Source organism: Sturnus vulgaris, chromosome 3 (genome assembly GCF_052056855.1).
Source record: "Sturnus vulgaris isolate bStuVul1 chromosome 3, bStuVul1.hap1, whole genome shotgun sequence".
NCBI lineage: Eukaryota > Metazoa > Chordata > Aves > Passeriformes > Sturnidae > Sturnus > Sturnus vulgaris.
Window position 1 is genome coordinate 65,373,825 of NC_142245.1, and position 17,393 is coordinate 65,391,217.

General features: G+C 38.3%; 1 protein-coding gene across 5 annotated transcripts in view; it reads left to right on the forward strand.

The window, feature by feature from the left end:
• Window positions 1-12,828: 12,828 nt before the first annotated feature.
• TBC1D32 (TBC1 domain family member 32) overlaps window positions 12,829-17,393 on the forward strand; it is a 74,118-nt gene continuing 69,553 nt past the window's right edge. For 2 of the 5 annotated variants that reach the window (XM_088161870.1, XM_088161869.1), the window contains exons 1-2: window positions 13,134-13,288; window positions 15,057-15,211. In XM_088161870.1, coding sequence (XP_088017996.1) covers window positions 13,205-13,288; window positions 15,057-15,211 — 239 coding nt within the window. In that variant the 5' untranslated portion in view covers window positions 13,134-13,204. Of the gene's footprint in view, window positions 12,898-13,133; window positions 13,289-15,056; window positions 15,212-17,393 lie in introns of those variants that run through there. The other 3 variants (XM_014876716.2, XM_088161871.1, XM_088161867.1) reach the window with 3 other exon arrangements.

Genomic DNA, 17,393 nt, shown 5'->3' on the forward strand with positions numbered 1-17,393 from the left:
AGGAAGAAGACCCTGGCACAGCAGAGGGAAATTAATAACACAGTTGGCAGCCCCTTCATGGAGCTCTAATCAGAGCTGCAAAGATTCAACGTCCTCCAAGTACCTCTCCCACTTTCTTATTCCTACTGCAAGTTCCAACAAAACTGAAAGCAAAAGAGCAAAGAAGACAAAGAGGAAAGCTTTTGCATTGGTGGCAAGAAATAAGTTTGCTAGTTATGAGAAAAAGAGAGAATGAAAATCACAGACCAATAAAATACAGTTTATTGCATTCATAAGTTAACACTGAAGAGAAGGTTTTAGCTCAGAAAAACACTTTGTGGTTAAGTGAAAGACAGATAATCCAAAAAGATTATTAGCTATAGGCACGGTAAAAATGGTCCTCTATTACTCATGAGCATGCATGAAGTAGAATGGGTGGCCTTAAAAAGGGATTATGAGAAGAGATGGGGAAAAACCAGAACATTCACATCAGAAAACTGATGAAATCCATAATAACAATAAGCTTGCATTGAAAATATTTTAACCTAAGACTGCACTAAGAGAGCCCTAAAATTCTTTGTCCTGGGAGATGCTGAGCAGACCAGATTTAACTATTGATGAAGACAGTTCCTCACCCAGGCATAGGTCATGGTCCAGATGACAGGTGCTTCTCAGAACTTTCACCAGCAGTGACTTGAATGGAAGAGTTTTGCCTCTCTTCCCCCGCCAGCCAGTCCAAGCACTAATATTTATTCAAATGGGATAAACAATAGAAACAATTTTTGGAAGAAATAGAAATTCAGTTTATTAGGATTATGGAAATTCAATGCCAGATATTTAGAAGTATAATCAAGCCACTTAAGTCTAGTCATAACATTTAGATTCTGTTTAATTCCTAATGTATTTTTGTAACTGATTTTTGATGAATCAGGCTTTTAAAAATTTTATGTAAACAGTTCTTTGGATTTATATGCAAATACTATCCTTTGTAAACTGAAACGTTGGCATATATTCATTCCACAGTGTACAAGTAGCCTAGCTATTTATCCACCAGATTATTCCTAGATTTTTTGATGGTAAATAGCATCCAAAGAAAGGAAAGTGCTACCTTTTGGTATACCACTACAATAAACCCTTAGAGATCACAAAAATTCCTTCTGTTAACATTCTTGCAAGAGTGATAATCTGAACCCGATGAGTTAGCTCAATTTTGTTCCGATTGTTTGCTTAACATATGCATTAAGAACAGTTTGGGAAATTACGTACATTATACATCAGCTACTTCAAAGACTGCTAGAGTTTGTCAAAACATGTCATCTTGCAATGTTCCTAGTTGACCAAAATGGTATTCTTACCTCCAGCTGAAGTGAGACACCTGAATAGAACAAAATTTAAAACAGGCAACAAACTAATCTCTTAAAGACTTGATGATCTCCTGTACGAGGTCTGTTCTAGAAAAAGGGAAAGAACCTTTCATTTTCTTATGTCTACATCCTGCTACAGCAATGTGTGCTTCTGAAACTTCTCAAGACACTTGCTTTTACCCACTCCCATAGAAGCTTTCACACTTACATATTTGCCCTTGTGCTACAGATATTTTCATCCCTGTCCAGTAAACTAGAGTGGTCAAAAAAGTCAGAGATGCTACAGAAAACAAAAGTCACAGTCTGAGTTAACAGGATAAGCAGTGAGACACCAATTTGGCATAGCTAGCTTTAAATATAGTCAAAGGTCCAAAAATGGCCTGTTAGACCAAAAAGTCTTTAACTACACCTTTTAAGAGAAGCAGAGATTCAAACTTTATCTTGCATCACCTCAGATTTCCAAGAGATCTTCCCGCACTCTACATTGTGGGTGACAGTGAAAGCTGTGATTTCAGTGAAACATCGATAATGTTTATTCTGTATTTTGATGCAGTCTAATTACAAGCTCCTACAGAGGCTTTCAGGTCTACTTAACTTCATTTATATATTTCTTATAGTAAATAATCAAAAAACACTCTGAGTAAAACATCCTGCTTAACGTACAGAAATATATAAAACCCCTCCAACAACACATTACTACATTAGGCACAACACTGCAGGTCTAACATCATGTCCCACAATTTTTAGCTAGTACATTCTATATAAAAACCCTCAAACATCACATTTGAAATGCAAACATACAGGGTAAGGCATAATGAAATTATATACTATGTATTTAACATAATGTAACATAAAAACAAAGCCATTTTTTTTTTCTCATCGGCCAATTAAATCTTGGTCAAACAGGCACTATACGTAGTTAGGATTTAAGGAGTGAGACGTTTTGAAGAGTTCAGACAAAGCTCTATACAACTAAAATTTAGATAACAAATGTAACTAGGTTTACCTGGGGACACTTTTAGCTCATTCCCACATGTAATTTAAATGTACTTTGTCCCTTGGTGGTGCAGAAGGAAATTAACAACATGGGAAATCTATTAAGGAAAACAGAAGGTGTACATTAATTTCACACCTAATTATTAACTAATTTGCTCAGGCTCTGCCAGAATAATCAGCACTTGAACAGCTTCACTTGTTCCCAATGAGCCTCTTCAGTGCCTGTATTTAAAATTCCAGGGGGCACAGTCGCAGCAGGATGAATAGTAATGATTGCAGGGAGCCTGAGCTTGGCTTGGGCACTCTTTCCATGGAGCCTCACCACATTCCTTTATAGTACCAAAAATGACAAGGACACTAGTGCAAGAGCAGATAGATGTAATTTCTTTCTGATACATGTGCTACACTAGCATAAAATTGAAGGAGAGGATGGCGCAGGTAGAGTAGCTGTATTGGTTTTGTGTTGCTGTAAAATTATAACAGCATTAAGACAAAGTCTGTACAATTTACACTGGAAAAATTACTCAGGACAAATGAATCTGCATGATGTATTACAAAAAAAGGCATTGGTGCTCTGATACAGACAATATGTAGTGTTGGGAAATGACAGGTTGAACTAACATTAAATAAAGCACAAATCATCTCTGACAGACAGGTGACCTGAAAGTCTGACAGAAATTTTTCTACATGCTGCCTCTTTTGCAGATAAAACTTCTAGATATACAGCACAAGTAATCAGTTCCTTATATGTTTGATCCAGATTGCGTTCCACTTCCTTCTGTACCACATGCAGGTTTTAATTTGTTGTAACAGCTATCTGATAAAAAGTCTTACATTTACACAAAATAAGTGAAAATTCAAAAAAAACCCATTATGCTTATATAAAGATATAGACATCTTCTACAGCCTATCCTTACTATGTTATTCTAGGTAACAGAAATTGATATATAACCTGTCATTGACCTAAAAAAAGAGGCACATGTAAAAAATGGAAGACATTGAAGACCAGATTAAGAAGGTCTGAAACTGAAAATTAGGCTTCAGCCTCCTGTTTGGCTCTGAAGACCCCAAATGCCTACACACCTCTTTGCACTTCAGCCTCACAGTGTCCACTGACAGTATTTAACTCAGCTCTAGAAACTGGGAACCCAAAACAAATCTGTTCCTAGGATAATTTTTTAGTGGCTGAGAAGCAGTCTAGGCTGAGCAGGGCTTTCCTCTTCTGCTGAAGATTTGTGAGGGAAGTCGTAATTTGCCAAAGAGGGAGGGAAAGCCAACAAGTGGAAAATTGACTCTGCAGAGACATTCGGGTAGGAGTGAGTTGTAGGACTGTCTCTGTTGTCAGGACTGATCATCCATTTCATATTAAACAGTGACTGGATTTTAAAAAAAGAATAGTACCAACACTCCCATGTCAGTACTTCACCACAATGCTACACTCAAGCTTCATTGCTGTGCAAAATTTTAAAGAATTTGTAATTCCTTTGGGAAAGGAATGCTTTCCTTCCTTTCTCTGTGGAGTTCACAATACGGAAAGCTAAGGGAAGGAGATTTGCCTAAAAATTTCAGTGGTTCCTTTTGGCTCTTGGGTCCCATTCTAGAATTCAGTCAACAAAATGAGAGCAACATAGTATATTTCTGCAAGGTCAGCTCATCTCACTAAGCTTAGGATCATATAATAGAACAACAGAAAAGTTATTTAGTCACTAAATTTACTCTCTTAGGTAAGTATTTAGTCTTCGATGGATAGGAATTGGAGTGTCGTGGTTAACATGCGAAAAAAAATCTGCATGGTGTAAATAGCAGAAAGAATAAATGGTCCTGGTCTGCAAAGTGAGATTCTTGGCATCCATCGCCTTCAGAAACAATTGAGAATGTGCAATAACACCCAGGAGTGATCTTCAAGTAACCTGTGAGGCAAAGCATTACAAATATAAACTAATTTCAAAAGACAAGTGTAAAAACCATAAAATCCTAGCAGAGCTTATTTACTGTTTTATACCAAGATCTATGCTTCCGTAAAACTTTGTGGAATTGCACCTAATTTACTATGGGTTATTTCTTGAATAAAAACTAGGAAGAAAGGTAATAATAATTTCCCTATAATTTTATATTATTTTCATCACAGTAGGTAACCTACCTATAATAAAAATCCACCAACTTTGTTTTGTAGTACTATGTTTATTGTACTGAGTTATATGCAATATAATACACATCAATACCATATGGTGCATAAGCAGTAAAATAGAGAGTATGAAACACAATGGCATTACAATTATTTAGGGCTATAAACACTATAAAGCATCAGAGTAGCTAGCAAAATTATTCTAAAAACCAAGCACATATTTTTAGTGTTCTGAGAGCTTTACCAAGAACTACTCATCTGTGAGTATATCCTCCTTTCTCCTTAAAACTGGGGTTGAACCTTCCACTGGTGTATTATGATAAATCCATCAGTATAAATCAAGTTAATTAACCTAGAGTCTACATCCACATGGATTCTTCCCTCCAACTACTGCATATTTTCTAATGCAAGCCCAGGAACTTCAGTTAAGCAAAAAAGAGTGCACTCAAAGGGAATTATACTTTAAAATAGTAATTATCACATTCGCAGCATACTTTGCATACTACAGAAGTGCTCCAAGGATTCCAAGCAGAATAATCAGTCTCCAATAAAATCACAAGTTCATAAAACCCATCTGACAGATGACAAAATGATGAAGATTAAACTCAGCTTTATCAAAACAGAATATGCTCCCATTTGCTTTGACTGTAAAGCCAGGTTATGAAGTTCCAACCCCCATTAAGAGTTTTATTCCAGAATCACAGCTCTTTCCCCCTCAGCAGCACTGATTTGCACACTGCAGGTCTAGTGTAGTAAACACAACCATTCACAAGTCCAAGAAAAAGATACCTTCTGAATCAAGAGACCTGAGTCTCATCTTGTGAATTCAAATAAACTTCTAACTCAGGAGAACCAGGACTCAGTGTGTGTTTGCTTTGGCAGTTGCCCCAGTCAGGTGTATAAGTACAATTTCCTGGATGGAGAAGGTGGTTGCCTGAAAAAAAAAGTATTGAAAAGATGAATTCTCTGAACTGAAGAGGAGCTGAGGGATCTGGACAGGGTGGATCAATGGACCAAGGCCAATTGTCTGAGGTTCAACAAGGCTGAGAGCCAAGTTGTGCTCCTGGATCACAACAACACAGCACTACACGCTGTATGATAAAATATGCATTAAGAAATTTGTAACAGTCAGTAGGTGTATCAAGATATAGAAGTATTTGTCTTATTACTCAGTGAAAGGAGTTTCACGGACAAAATCATCTCTCTATTGGAATTTTACTCACATCACGAGGGCACAAAAAAAATATGAGTGAAAATATTAAATATTCTTCTTGTTAGAGATAATTTTTCATGGCAGAGAAATGGATTTGCAGATTCACTGAATCAAATTCATCCTTACCACTAAAATTCACTGGAAGTATTTTCAGATGAAGGTGGCATATTGACTCAAGAATGCAAAACTATAACTTTTTTTTTTCAAAGAAATTAGATTCGTTATCTTAAGGAATGTGTGTAACTAATAAGATTCCATTGTACAACAGACTCTGTTACACAACAATCTTAAAATAATTTTTTATTAAAATACCATACTTTGTGTATTAAAGCATTCAGGACTGATGTTTTTCTTCATCTATTTTTCTTTATTTCAGACACTGAATTTGTTCAGAGAATCTCCAAAAACTTTTCTCAGATGTAAAATTCTGTTAGATCACAGACATTATCTAAGCAAAATAAAAGAAAAAATTAAAACAAGTGTTTTCTGGAATTTAAATAAACACTGTTGTTACTAAGCAATGCTTTTACTATTTCTTTAAAACATAACTTTGAAGAGGAGGTCACAGTTTGCTAGGACACAAAATATCTGAAAAACAAAGCACACAGTTCATGTTGCTGAAAGTACACAAAGGAATAAAGTGTGGCAAAGGATGGGTCAAATTCTGTCTTCCTGAGCCTGTCTTATGAAGAGTACGGCTTCAAATGAGCAGCAAAGAGCACGATTTGCTTACTTTTCAGGCATTTTACAACATCCCAAAAATGAACAGAACAAAGTTATCTGTGCGTCACATCTGGCTAGATTAATCTGTACTTGTAGAAGAGACTCTTACACGAAGACCATAACTTATATTAACAAGAGAATATAAAAGAACAGCTTACATAGCAAATGCCTCCAGTATTTGACTCCCTGCAAATATTAAGATTACAGACAGCACTTGGTTGATGATGCAGGAAGGAAACTGTATTGTGCTTGATGCTGGGATTCAGAACTATAGCAGGATAAGCCATTGAGTAAGGAGAGCAGTAGTTTATCTGGATGGGTACAATTTCCAGAACACAAATGGGAAACAGGAAAGAGAAGGTGTGGTAGCTTAACACTTAAACTGTAAGTAACAAAATTACTTATGCAGGCTTTGTAGTAATAATAGTGTAATAAAGGAAGTGATAGCAATGACACATTTTAGGGAAATCTAAGAGGGAGCAGAAAGGCAAAGAGGAATAGCAGTCAGTGTCTGCAAAAGAATATCACATCAGAAGCTCAGAGGAGCTGATGAATAAATTCTAAAATGTCAATGTGACAAGTGCAGGAATTAATGCTGGTCTTGAGAGAAAATCTGAAGGAAGTTATTTTAGCAATATTTTACTAAGAATGAACATAAAAGGAACAATTTTAAAAATATTCAACTTCAGTATATCAAAGCACTGTTTTGAGAGGTAGCACAGTCATTGGTAAGGACAAGAAGTAAGATGGACGATTCTAAGCACAGGAATACTCACATACAACTACTAAAAAGGTCACCAGGTTTGCTGAACAAACTTCTTAAGAAGCACAGTGTAATAAATTCTGTCAGCTTAATTTAAAATCGTAGCATTTCTGTTCCATGCATATTTAGGAGTGGAGATTACTTTAAAAAAAATACAATTAAAGGATGAGGGAGTCCATTTGGACCAGTGAAGTGAAGACTCACAAGGAAGCCCTTGCCTATGTTTTGCATTTTCTTTAGAAGCATGGCCATTGGCAGCTATGCAACTGACAGAATCACAGAATAGGTAAAGATAGAAGGGACCACTGGAAGTCATCTGGTCTAACCTCCCTGTTCAAGTCAAGTCATCCTACAGCACACAGCACAGGATTGTGTCCAGATGGTTCTTGAACATCTCCAGTGAGGGAGACTCCATAACCTCTCTGGGCGACCTGTTCCAGTGCACAGTCACCTGCACAGTAAAGAAGTTCTTACTCCTATTCAGGTGGAACTTCCTGTGCATCAGTTTCTGCCCATCACCTCTTGTCCTGGTGCTTGGCACCACTGAGCAGTGCTTGAGTCCCTCCTCTTGACACCCTCCTTTCAGATACTGATAGACATTGATAAGGTCCCCTCTCAGCTGTCTCTTCTCGAGGCTGAACAGGCCCAGATTCCTCAGCCTTTCCCTTAAAAGAGATGCTCTAGACTGCTCATCATCTCCATAGCCCTCTGCTGGACTCGCTACAGAAGAGCCATGTCTCTCTTGTACTGAGGAGCCCTGCATCAAAGTGGCATTTCTGGGACAGCAGTACCAGTACTTTTGCCCTTGTCCTGGATGCATTGTGAGAGCAGCCCTGGAGCTGACAACAGAAGACTTGCAGGCAGAAAAATCACTTAACATAATACAATTTTGTTAGTGAAGAAAAAGGGGAGGAAAGCCCTGCTGAAAAGATATCTTCATAGGCTTCCATGATCCTCCATTTAAATTGCAGTGCGATCTGCAACTCCCTGACCAGGCAACAGCTAGCAAAATGAAAGGAGACAAAAGTTCTCTAAATTATTTCATACTTCTAATGTTGATGCAACTGACTTGCCTCAGTAACAGAAGCATTTCACCACAATGCAGTGTACCACATCTGAAGCAAAAGGAGAATTGTTAAAGTTTCTTTTTAATTAAAACCCCGTGATGCTGTGAGATAGTTGGCCTGAGTGGCTCTAGCAGTGATTTAAAATGATTAATATCAAACGGGGGAAGAAGCCCTACAGACAGGCTATAATCTGCCTTCAGTGATCACACATAACATTTTAGTGTCTTGAACTACTAATGTAGTGTCCAAAAACGAGCTTACAGTTCGCTTCAGAAAAGGCATATAATACAGGCTTCAATGAAGACAATGGAATGGATAATTTTAACTTCAAGCAACGGTAATTCATTAATTAAAATATTTAATACTTTAGGAATCCTCCTTTAGTTTACGAATTTTTATCATACAGAAGAAGAAGAAGCAATTCTAACACTCCAGGTCAACATAGTTTCTTCATATTTTCTAGTGATATTATACATCTACAATATGTACAATGTCTACAAGTACAAATCTATGCCATCAAATTTTGATTTAAGCATATTATTAATAATAATAAATAAAAATACATTTACATTGAAAGAAATACTGTATTACAGGTCAATAGGTTCAAAAGTCAGACATTCACGCAACTCCTGAATATTGCTGCCACCTTCAGGAAACACATGACAAAAAGGACCAAAATATTAATTAGAAAAGACTTGGAAAATAAAGTCAAGATCTATGACACCATTTGGTTATTATGTTGTACTTCTGTGAGATTAATTTTCATAATGGCATATAAAGATAATTTTATTATTCTCCATTTCCAATAAAGACCTAAGTCTGGTGCTAAGAGATCTGTCTAAGGCCAGTCAGAGCTAGTAACACATGTCCTTGGCTCCTTGAAGTTTCACCAAAAGAAAAGTTGTGAATCAGAAAATTATTTTATTGGCATTTGGCTATTTATATTGTCATTGAAGCTCATTTTGTCTTTGATTCTTTGAGGTAGTTACTTAGCATTGCAATATAGATTTTATCACCTGAGTTCCAGTAGTTACTTTTACAACCACAAGCAGAGCATCTATTGAAAACTGCATCATAAAATACAGATGGAAAAATCAGTACTTACATGTTCACTAAGTTACATTTTTAATCAATAACATTCCTGATTGGTATTGGACAGGCTGGTTCAGAGCTGGTGCTTTACAATGCTATGCAAGAGTCCTATCGATTTCCTGCCAGTTTCTCACTTTTCAGAAAAAAGAGATCAGAAACAGCAAAGTAAGATCTTCAGTCTTTTTGAAATGTCAGCATAACTGAAGTTTAATAACCAAATAAGCAAACTGACTCAATTTATTTTTTTGATTCCTATAATAGTTTACATGCATCTCATACCAGCTTAGCTCTCAACAGGTATGTACAAAGTCATATGATGTAACTTTAGACCTGTCAGAACACTTTACATTTTCCCTGTTATGGAACTGATATAAGTTCTGTTTCCATGGGTTTTTAATACAAGATTTCTAAGTGCAGCTGACAGCATAAGTGCTCCAGCCTGCAACCCTTGTGACCATTTTTACCCACCAGTTCCTTAGTGTTTGTTTTAACGGAAACATCTATCCAAGGGTTAGTATTTCCCCAGAGTGCACAGGGAGGAAAGGACAGATGGTCTCCAAAACAGAAAATTTCCTTTGGAGATTATTTTAAAAGATTTTCCCATCAGCAGTAATATTTTAAGCAGTTTCCTTTTTGATATTTATGATTAGATTATGATCTAATGATGTCTTAAAACATGTTCATTGTTCCTCCAAATTTGGGAAACTGCCATAAATGTGATGTGAGAGGGCAACAAATGCCACAGCACTCATACAAGGGTTGATGAAGTGTCCCCATATTCTATTTGGAGGCTCGAGAACTGCTTAAGGGATGCCAGTGTGCAGAAAGGTGGTGAAGACTTCTTGTGCTATCTCCAGAACCAGAATTCACACTTATTTCTCCTTTCTTATCATCTTTCTTCCTTTTCATATCTTAGTCCCAGTTCGAGAAACTCTAAAGTGAGAACATCTTGGCTCCCTCTGATCTTGATTTAGGTCTGAAAAGGGAGTTTAGAAAGTTGCTTTTGTTTTGGTTTGGTTGGGTTTGTCTTAGTCTAGTGGAGTTTGCCTTCCGTTTTAGCTCTTTGGTATATACTCCTTTGAAATCTGCATCAGCCAAGAAAAGGCTGATAAACTGGAATTTCAATAGATACTGGCTATGCTAAATTTTTTAATCAGATACTAAACCCCAATTCCTTTAGTAAGTCCTACATACAGAGTTGGTGAAAGTCTTAGCTAAAGAGTCTTAGAGAAACTAACAGTTATGCATTAACTACATAAAATGAAAATTTCTCCAGACTTTTGCGTGTCATCTAGAAAAAGAGTGGTCATGTGGGAAGTTACAGTGAAGGAAAAGAGAAAAGCGAGAAAGAGGGGATGTAATGACACCCCTTGTGCATCAACACAAGCTGTTTCCACTACTACCAGCTGTAAAGAAGATTCCTCTGTTTTCCACATTTTCCTTTTCTTCTGGTCTGCCACACTGAAGACACTGCAGAAACATTTTAAATTTACAGAAAGTTGGCATAAACTGAATAATTCAAATTTTGGGATATGTTCAGGGTATGGGAACCATATGAATTAAATTTAACTTCTCTATAATACTTAAATTACATTCCTATAATGTTACACAGTTTGAAACTCTGCTTACCTTATATGCTACACACTCTAAGAATTTGTGTATTTGTCGTTTCCTTTAAGTTGCTAAAACTATAGAAGTTAGCACTGTGACTGTCTAACAATGCTGAGATCTTATAAAGAGTTATTTGTATCTCATGCCTTCCTGAACCGGGGTTAGGAGCCAGGTTTTCCTGTTTGTACAACCGAGAGACAACATCTGGAATATTTTTACCAAGTAGAAGGAATTCCTAGAGTAAGAGAGAGTGGAATTTTACCAGTGTGAAATCCACATGAACAACTTCACAGTGATTGCACCCTCTTTCACCTGACAGACATCCATCCATGTAAAAATACTGTACTTCAGAACAATGCTGTTCATTCTGGGAGTATCACCCTCAGAGGGTGTCTGCCTGAATGCATCCTAATAATCATGGCCAACAGCATCTGAGGTCTGCTAGCTTTGCTCACAAAAAAGGGCTCCAGGTTCCAATGGCTGCAAAACATGGCTAAAGAAGCTGGATGCAACACAGAAGGTGGGAGAGGGTAGAAAAGAATGGAAGGATTTCAGGAACACCACAGGCATCACAAGGACATCTTTCTGTGATGCCACTACAAGTGCCACTTTTCTTATAAGGTGTGTTATAAGATAGTGAAGGCTTGTTGAAGGTGGAGGGTCTTTCAGTAAGGACTATGAAAGCTGAACACTAAGCACATTGATTTTTTTTTCCCAGCTATGAAACTGAGATGCTGTCACTTGAATCAGTACTTGTGAAGTGATAAAGGAATTAGAAGTGTTGGTATGAGAACAGTAAAGAAGCGAACCTTTCTGTTGCCTCTGAAGGAAGAGCCTGGCATGGATGTGGAATAAGGGGCTATCACTTGTAGCCCAACAGCGCATTTAGAAGCTGGAGAGAGTGCATGGCCAAGCTTTCAGGACTCTGGTCAGTTTGCTGGAGCTCCTTTGCAAGCAGTAGTCAGCAGACAATGTTTCCAATTTTATTTTTGTGGGTGTCTGAGCACACTGACCACATTCAAGCACTGAAGAGCTCACTGCTAAAGGTATCACAAAAACTTTGTTGCAACGGATCAAAATCTGGTTTCTGAGAACCAGAAGAGAGGCTTATGTTGCTCCTGAATCGTCCCTTTTCAATAGAAATACTGCAGTTTACAGGCTTAATTCTGCTGTTCCAGTGGATCTCTGCAACTAAGTAGAGCCCTGCTAACTGAAGGAGCTACAGGTCAGTTAAAGGAACAAGTCCTCATGGAAGAATAGCATTACATGGAAAATAAACATTTAAAGGACACATCATCATGGAAGATTAGCATCACCCAACATCAGAATCATTAGAAAAACGTAGGAGGGAAGGATAATAATGCACTATGTAACACCTTGCATGTAAGCACTGACAAATATCGTTACGAGTGTTTATGGTAACCAGATTCTGGTTTATTATAGCTGACCAAATAGAAATTATTTCATAACAAACTGCTTTTGCTGGTTTTGTGTTACAGATTAATTTGCTGGAGAGAAAAAATATTATTTCATATTTTCGCAATATTTCCTTCATCACAGGAGGGAATGGAGAGTTAAAGAGGACTATTTTATTTACTGAGACAACCAGCTCCCCTGACGATGTAAATTGGGAATAACGCATGACTGTACACCTTTGGGAAACCTGGGGGCCACTACAGCGGGCTGAACAGAGAGGAGCTCGAAGGCAGGGAGCGCTGCGTGTTCCCGAGCTCTGCCGGGGTTGCCCTCACCGCCGAGCCCATCCCGCTGCCCAGGGAGCGGCTCCGCCCGCAGCGGAGCCCTCACGTCGGCCCGAGCCCTCAGGGCGGCCGGCACCGCCACAGCGCCGCCAACCCGCGCGGGAGGGGCGCGCGCGGCCCACGCGACCTCTCGCGATGTTTCCAAGGCCCGGCGAGATTCGGCGGCGGCGGCGCCGCGGTTGCCAAGGGCCGCGGCCGCCCAAGGTGAATCCCGGCGGTCCGCGGCAGGGAGCCACCCTGGGGCTGGGTGGGACGGGGAAATGCGGGCGGGGAACTGCCCTGGGGCTCGGCTCGGCTTAGCTGGGCGGGACGGGACGGAGAATGCGGGGCTCCCGGGGCGGGGGCGATCGTGGCGCCGCTGAGCGGGTGCGTGGGGCGAGAGCATCCGTGGTGCCCGGGCAGAGCTGGCCCGCGCTGTCAGCGGTAGCTGAGGGAAGCACTGGGCAGGCATTGCCTGTCCCGACGCTTGGGAAGAGACCGGCTGCTCTCCTCGTGCGGGTCTGTCCCGGGAATGCTGCCTGCTGCCCAGCCCTGGTGCGCGCCAGAAGGGGCAGGGATTCTCGCACTGCTCGCATTCTGGGAGCTGCTCTCCTCGGTTTGTTGTTAAAATTGCTTCCTTGCCCAAGCAGGGCTTGTGTAAGGATAAATGCTGGCGACAACAGGCCGCGTCTGAATCGTTGCATGAGTTGTAGGGCAGGATTTGCATTTGGGATAGTGCCGGGACCTTGAAAAGACTGCCCAAACTGGGCTTTGGGTAAAGTTGTAATTTAGGGAGAAAACGACCATTTAAATGTTGCCTGGAAACTGAATGGAGGATATGATGCTGGGAAATAACTCCCAAAGCAACAACCACCAAAAAACCAAGCACAACAAAACCCAGAAATGTTTACAAATGAAATGTAAGATATGTATCTTTGTTGGTCATTACATAAGTCAGGTAAGACTTTTCAAGGTGAACTGGAGGTGAAGCTGCAATATTCTCATGATTTCCCTCTATGAATAACCTGAGCAGGGCTTTGCACTGACTGCCAGCCACTATCTGGATTCCTTGCACTTCTAAAAATGACTAGTTATACCAAAATACTTTGTGATTTTTTTCCCCCAGGGGATTAGGATATTGTCTGATATTTATATAGACCTAAAAGTGCATTGACTTTGATTAAGAATCTTGAGATTCTATAAGAAAAAGAGGGCTGCAAATCAGTGAGTTAAGATTACTGCGAGGGATTTGGGATGTTTTGTTTGCTTGCTCTGAGTTTAGTTTAATGAAATTTCTGGTAAGATGATTGAGTTAATATTGGATAATGATAGATCAAAGTAAAATGTTCAGCAACTGTGCTACTTCCACAGAAAAGTGCTTTCTTGATGAACCTTTGATAACTCTTCCAGCTGGTGGAATATGGTGATTTTTTTTTTTCCTGTCCTGGTTGATACTATTTGATACTTAAACAGTAATTTACTATATTGTCTCTTCTAAGTCTGTGTGCATTGCTTATTCACAGGTGCTTAGAGAGTTTCTTAGTTTTTAATTAAAAAAAGTAAACTATCTCTATGTAATTTTTACTTAAATAGGCTAGAAATATATAAGCTAAAACTGCCACTGAGTTTTGAAAGTATGCCATGACATACAAAGATTTTTTTAAGCCATTGATTAATCAAGATCAAAAATGAGCTTGTATATTTTTTTTGCAGCTCTTGAAAATTTAGCTGACATCTGTCTTCTAGACTTGACAGATGTTTCCAGTTTCTCACTGCTTCCTCTCCTGCCAGTTTTTTCCAGCAGTTTCCGTTTAATTTGACAGCACTCTGTCATGTCACTGCTGTTGATTAGCACAGGACAATTAAACTGTTCTGATAATTCCACCTGGCCCTTGCAAAAGCTGACAACACTTTCAGTCATGGACACAGCAACAGCTCTGAGTAGAGGGATTCCAAAGTCAGAACAGGGTAGTAATAGGGGATGAGAAGCAGGTGAGAGATTTTTTATAAAGTTTTCTTATCAAGATACAGTCATTAGATCTGTAAAACCTTCCTTTTATTTTTTTAGCTTATCGTGTGGTCCTGTGCCTCTGTGATGGACAAGTATAAATAGGAATATTCAAGCTTTTCTTAATGTAATACCTCCTTAGGAATATTATTCTACCATATCAGGAGTTTTAGTGAAATTGATTTGATTGTTTTATTTTCAGTTTGTCTGAAGATAAACTCTAGAAAATATTTCCTGTCTGTGATTGTGTCTTTTGATAGAAAATCCTGTTGATAACAGTAAAAAAATGGTGATTTAAGGCATTTGTGCTTTTCTTAGCATCTTGGGGAAAAACAAAACTATGAGAGTTTCTCATTCTTCTATTTGTTTTCTACAGATGTCTCACTTTACAAGTGAAGATGAAGCTCTATTACAGTCTATGCTTAGACAGTTGCTGCAGAGTGTGAAGGAAAAAATCACTGGAGCCCCATCAGTAGAATGTGCAGAGGAAATTCTCTTGCATTTGGAGGAAACGGATGAGAATTTTCACAAGTAAAAATATTTTTTGCTATTTTTAGTCTTTTGAAGAAGTTGGTATATGTTAAACTGTATTATTCCTGAGAAATGTCTACACTTTATATTGCATTGTAAATGTGTATTTATACACGTATAGATATTCCTGTCACTAATCAACTCTCAGATGATGCTAATTTAAGAATAAAATTAATGTTGCCATTTTCTAGGTTTGCTTTCTTACTAATACATTTTTACTGTAGTAGGAATTCATGAGCTGCTTGTGAGAGAGGAATTTACAAAGCTCTGATGCACGTGCAGGCGTAATGTACTAAATGCACATGTGAAAAGGAGGTAGCAGAAGTAGTCACTGAAGACTATATTTGACACCTGCTAGATAACATAATCTTGTTTTTCAAAATAAAGCACTTTTTCAGAATGCCATTTGGCTTCCATTTTTGATCGTTCTCTCTGGCCTATATTACTGAACATGTCTATCTTATGTATCTATTCCAATCATTCTTTTAATTTGTTATAAGTAAAACAGGAATGTATCCCCATTACACTTCTGTTAAATCAGATTTGATAGTGTGACTTCAATGCAGTCTAGATATCCATATCCCACGCTCCTCTTCCCTTTCCATGATGTTACAACTTGATTATTTTTTTACTGCATGGGAGATTTTTAGTATACGTTTTATGACAAGCCAAGAGAATATCAGGCTGAAATGACCTGAAGACATTTTAATAAGAAACAGAGCTCTGTGACCTGACTTCTTCTGAGAAAGCTGATTCTTGATCAGTTTTTCAGAAGTGGCACTAGTTGCATTCTCTTAAATTTACCTAGGTATTACCATTCCTTTGTCAGTGGCAGGGTTAGGTAAAAGTAAATAAGTGAAATAGAACTACGATTTATCTAAAATTTCATTGTAATTTTAAAATCTGCATGCTTGCATATGTTCTGAATATTGTTTAACAGGTATTTTAGCTCAGTTTTAGTTTTTGTTACAAATTGTATTGGATTACACTGTTGCTTGTACTCTTGCGAATTTTGAGTAGTAGGTTGCTTGGTGGCAAGCATGAGAGTAAAATAATTTGGTTGTAAACATGTCAGAGTAGAAAGACATAATTTTGAAAGGAAAAAATATTTAGAGAAGATATATACAATAAAGCTCAAATAAAAAAACCCCTGAAAATATTTGTGTCATTTTTTTTCTGAGGACCTATTAGAATCCCAAGGGTGAAGGGAGTCAAGTCTGTAAGTGGTTGAAGCAATCCCTATATAGCTTTTCCTTTTACAGCAGGGAAACCTTGACATCCATTACTCATTCTTGTATGTTATGAAATTGATGATGCTAAAGATACTTTCTTTTCATGAGAATAGTTTTAATTTACGTTTAATGGAAAATCTAGTGATCTTTAAATGCAGAACATGAGGATTACTATCTGGTGCTGCAGTATTTCTGGAGGTATTCTTGTCTTATTTATGACCCATGGCAGTGCAAACTGGTTTTTATGGAAAGTCAAAAGAGGTCATGTGGTCATTTATAAAAGCGCGGCCATTAAGAAACTTTCTCCTTAGCCTATCCATCCAGATTGCAAACTCTGTTATTAGCAGTGTGTGCTTTTGGACTGTCCAGTGCTCTAGTTCAGCTCAGCATTTTGAGTAGTACTGTTTCTGCCTCATGCTTATTTTGATGCAGTAATTCTACCAGACTTTGAGGCTTTACTTTACCCTTTGTTCCCACTTTGATGTAGAAAAGACAGAAATGCAGGATCCTCAGAAGGCTAATAAAAAGGAAAATTGAATCAAGTACAAAACTTTTCTGCAGTGGTAGACATCAGGATTTTAAACTATATAAGTAGCTTGTTTTCTGTTTCATTAGAGGTATTTTTAACCCCACCCCAAGTGTGATTCCTTTGTAAATCCTACCATATCAGTCTGAATTGATTCTGCTTGTGAAAAAGTAGTACTATCATTGCTGAAACACATAATTGTAACAAAACATGTCTAAGGTGGAAGAATAATGCAGAAGATGAAGACTAGAACCTCAGGTAGTAGTGGTGTGAATAGTGATGTGGTTACTGTATATTTCAGAGTGAAGGAGTCACTGCAAAAACTGGTACCCTGGAAGTTTTGCCCTTATAACACAAAGGGGAGACAGTTACATGAAAGTTTTCATGCAGTGGAGAGCTGTGTGCAATTTCACAAATGAAAACA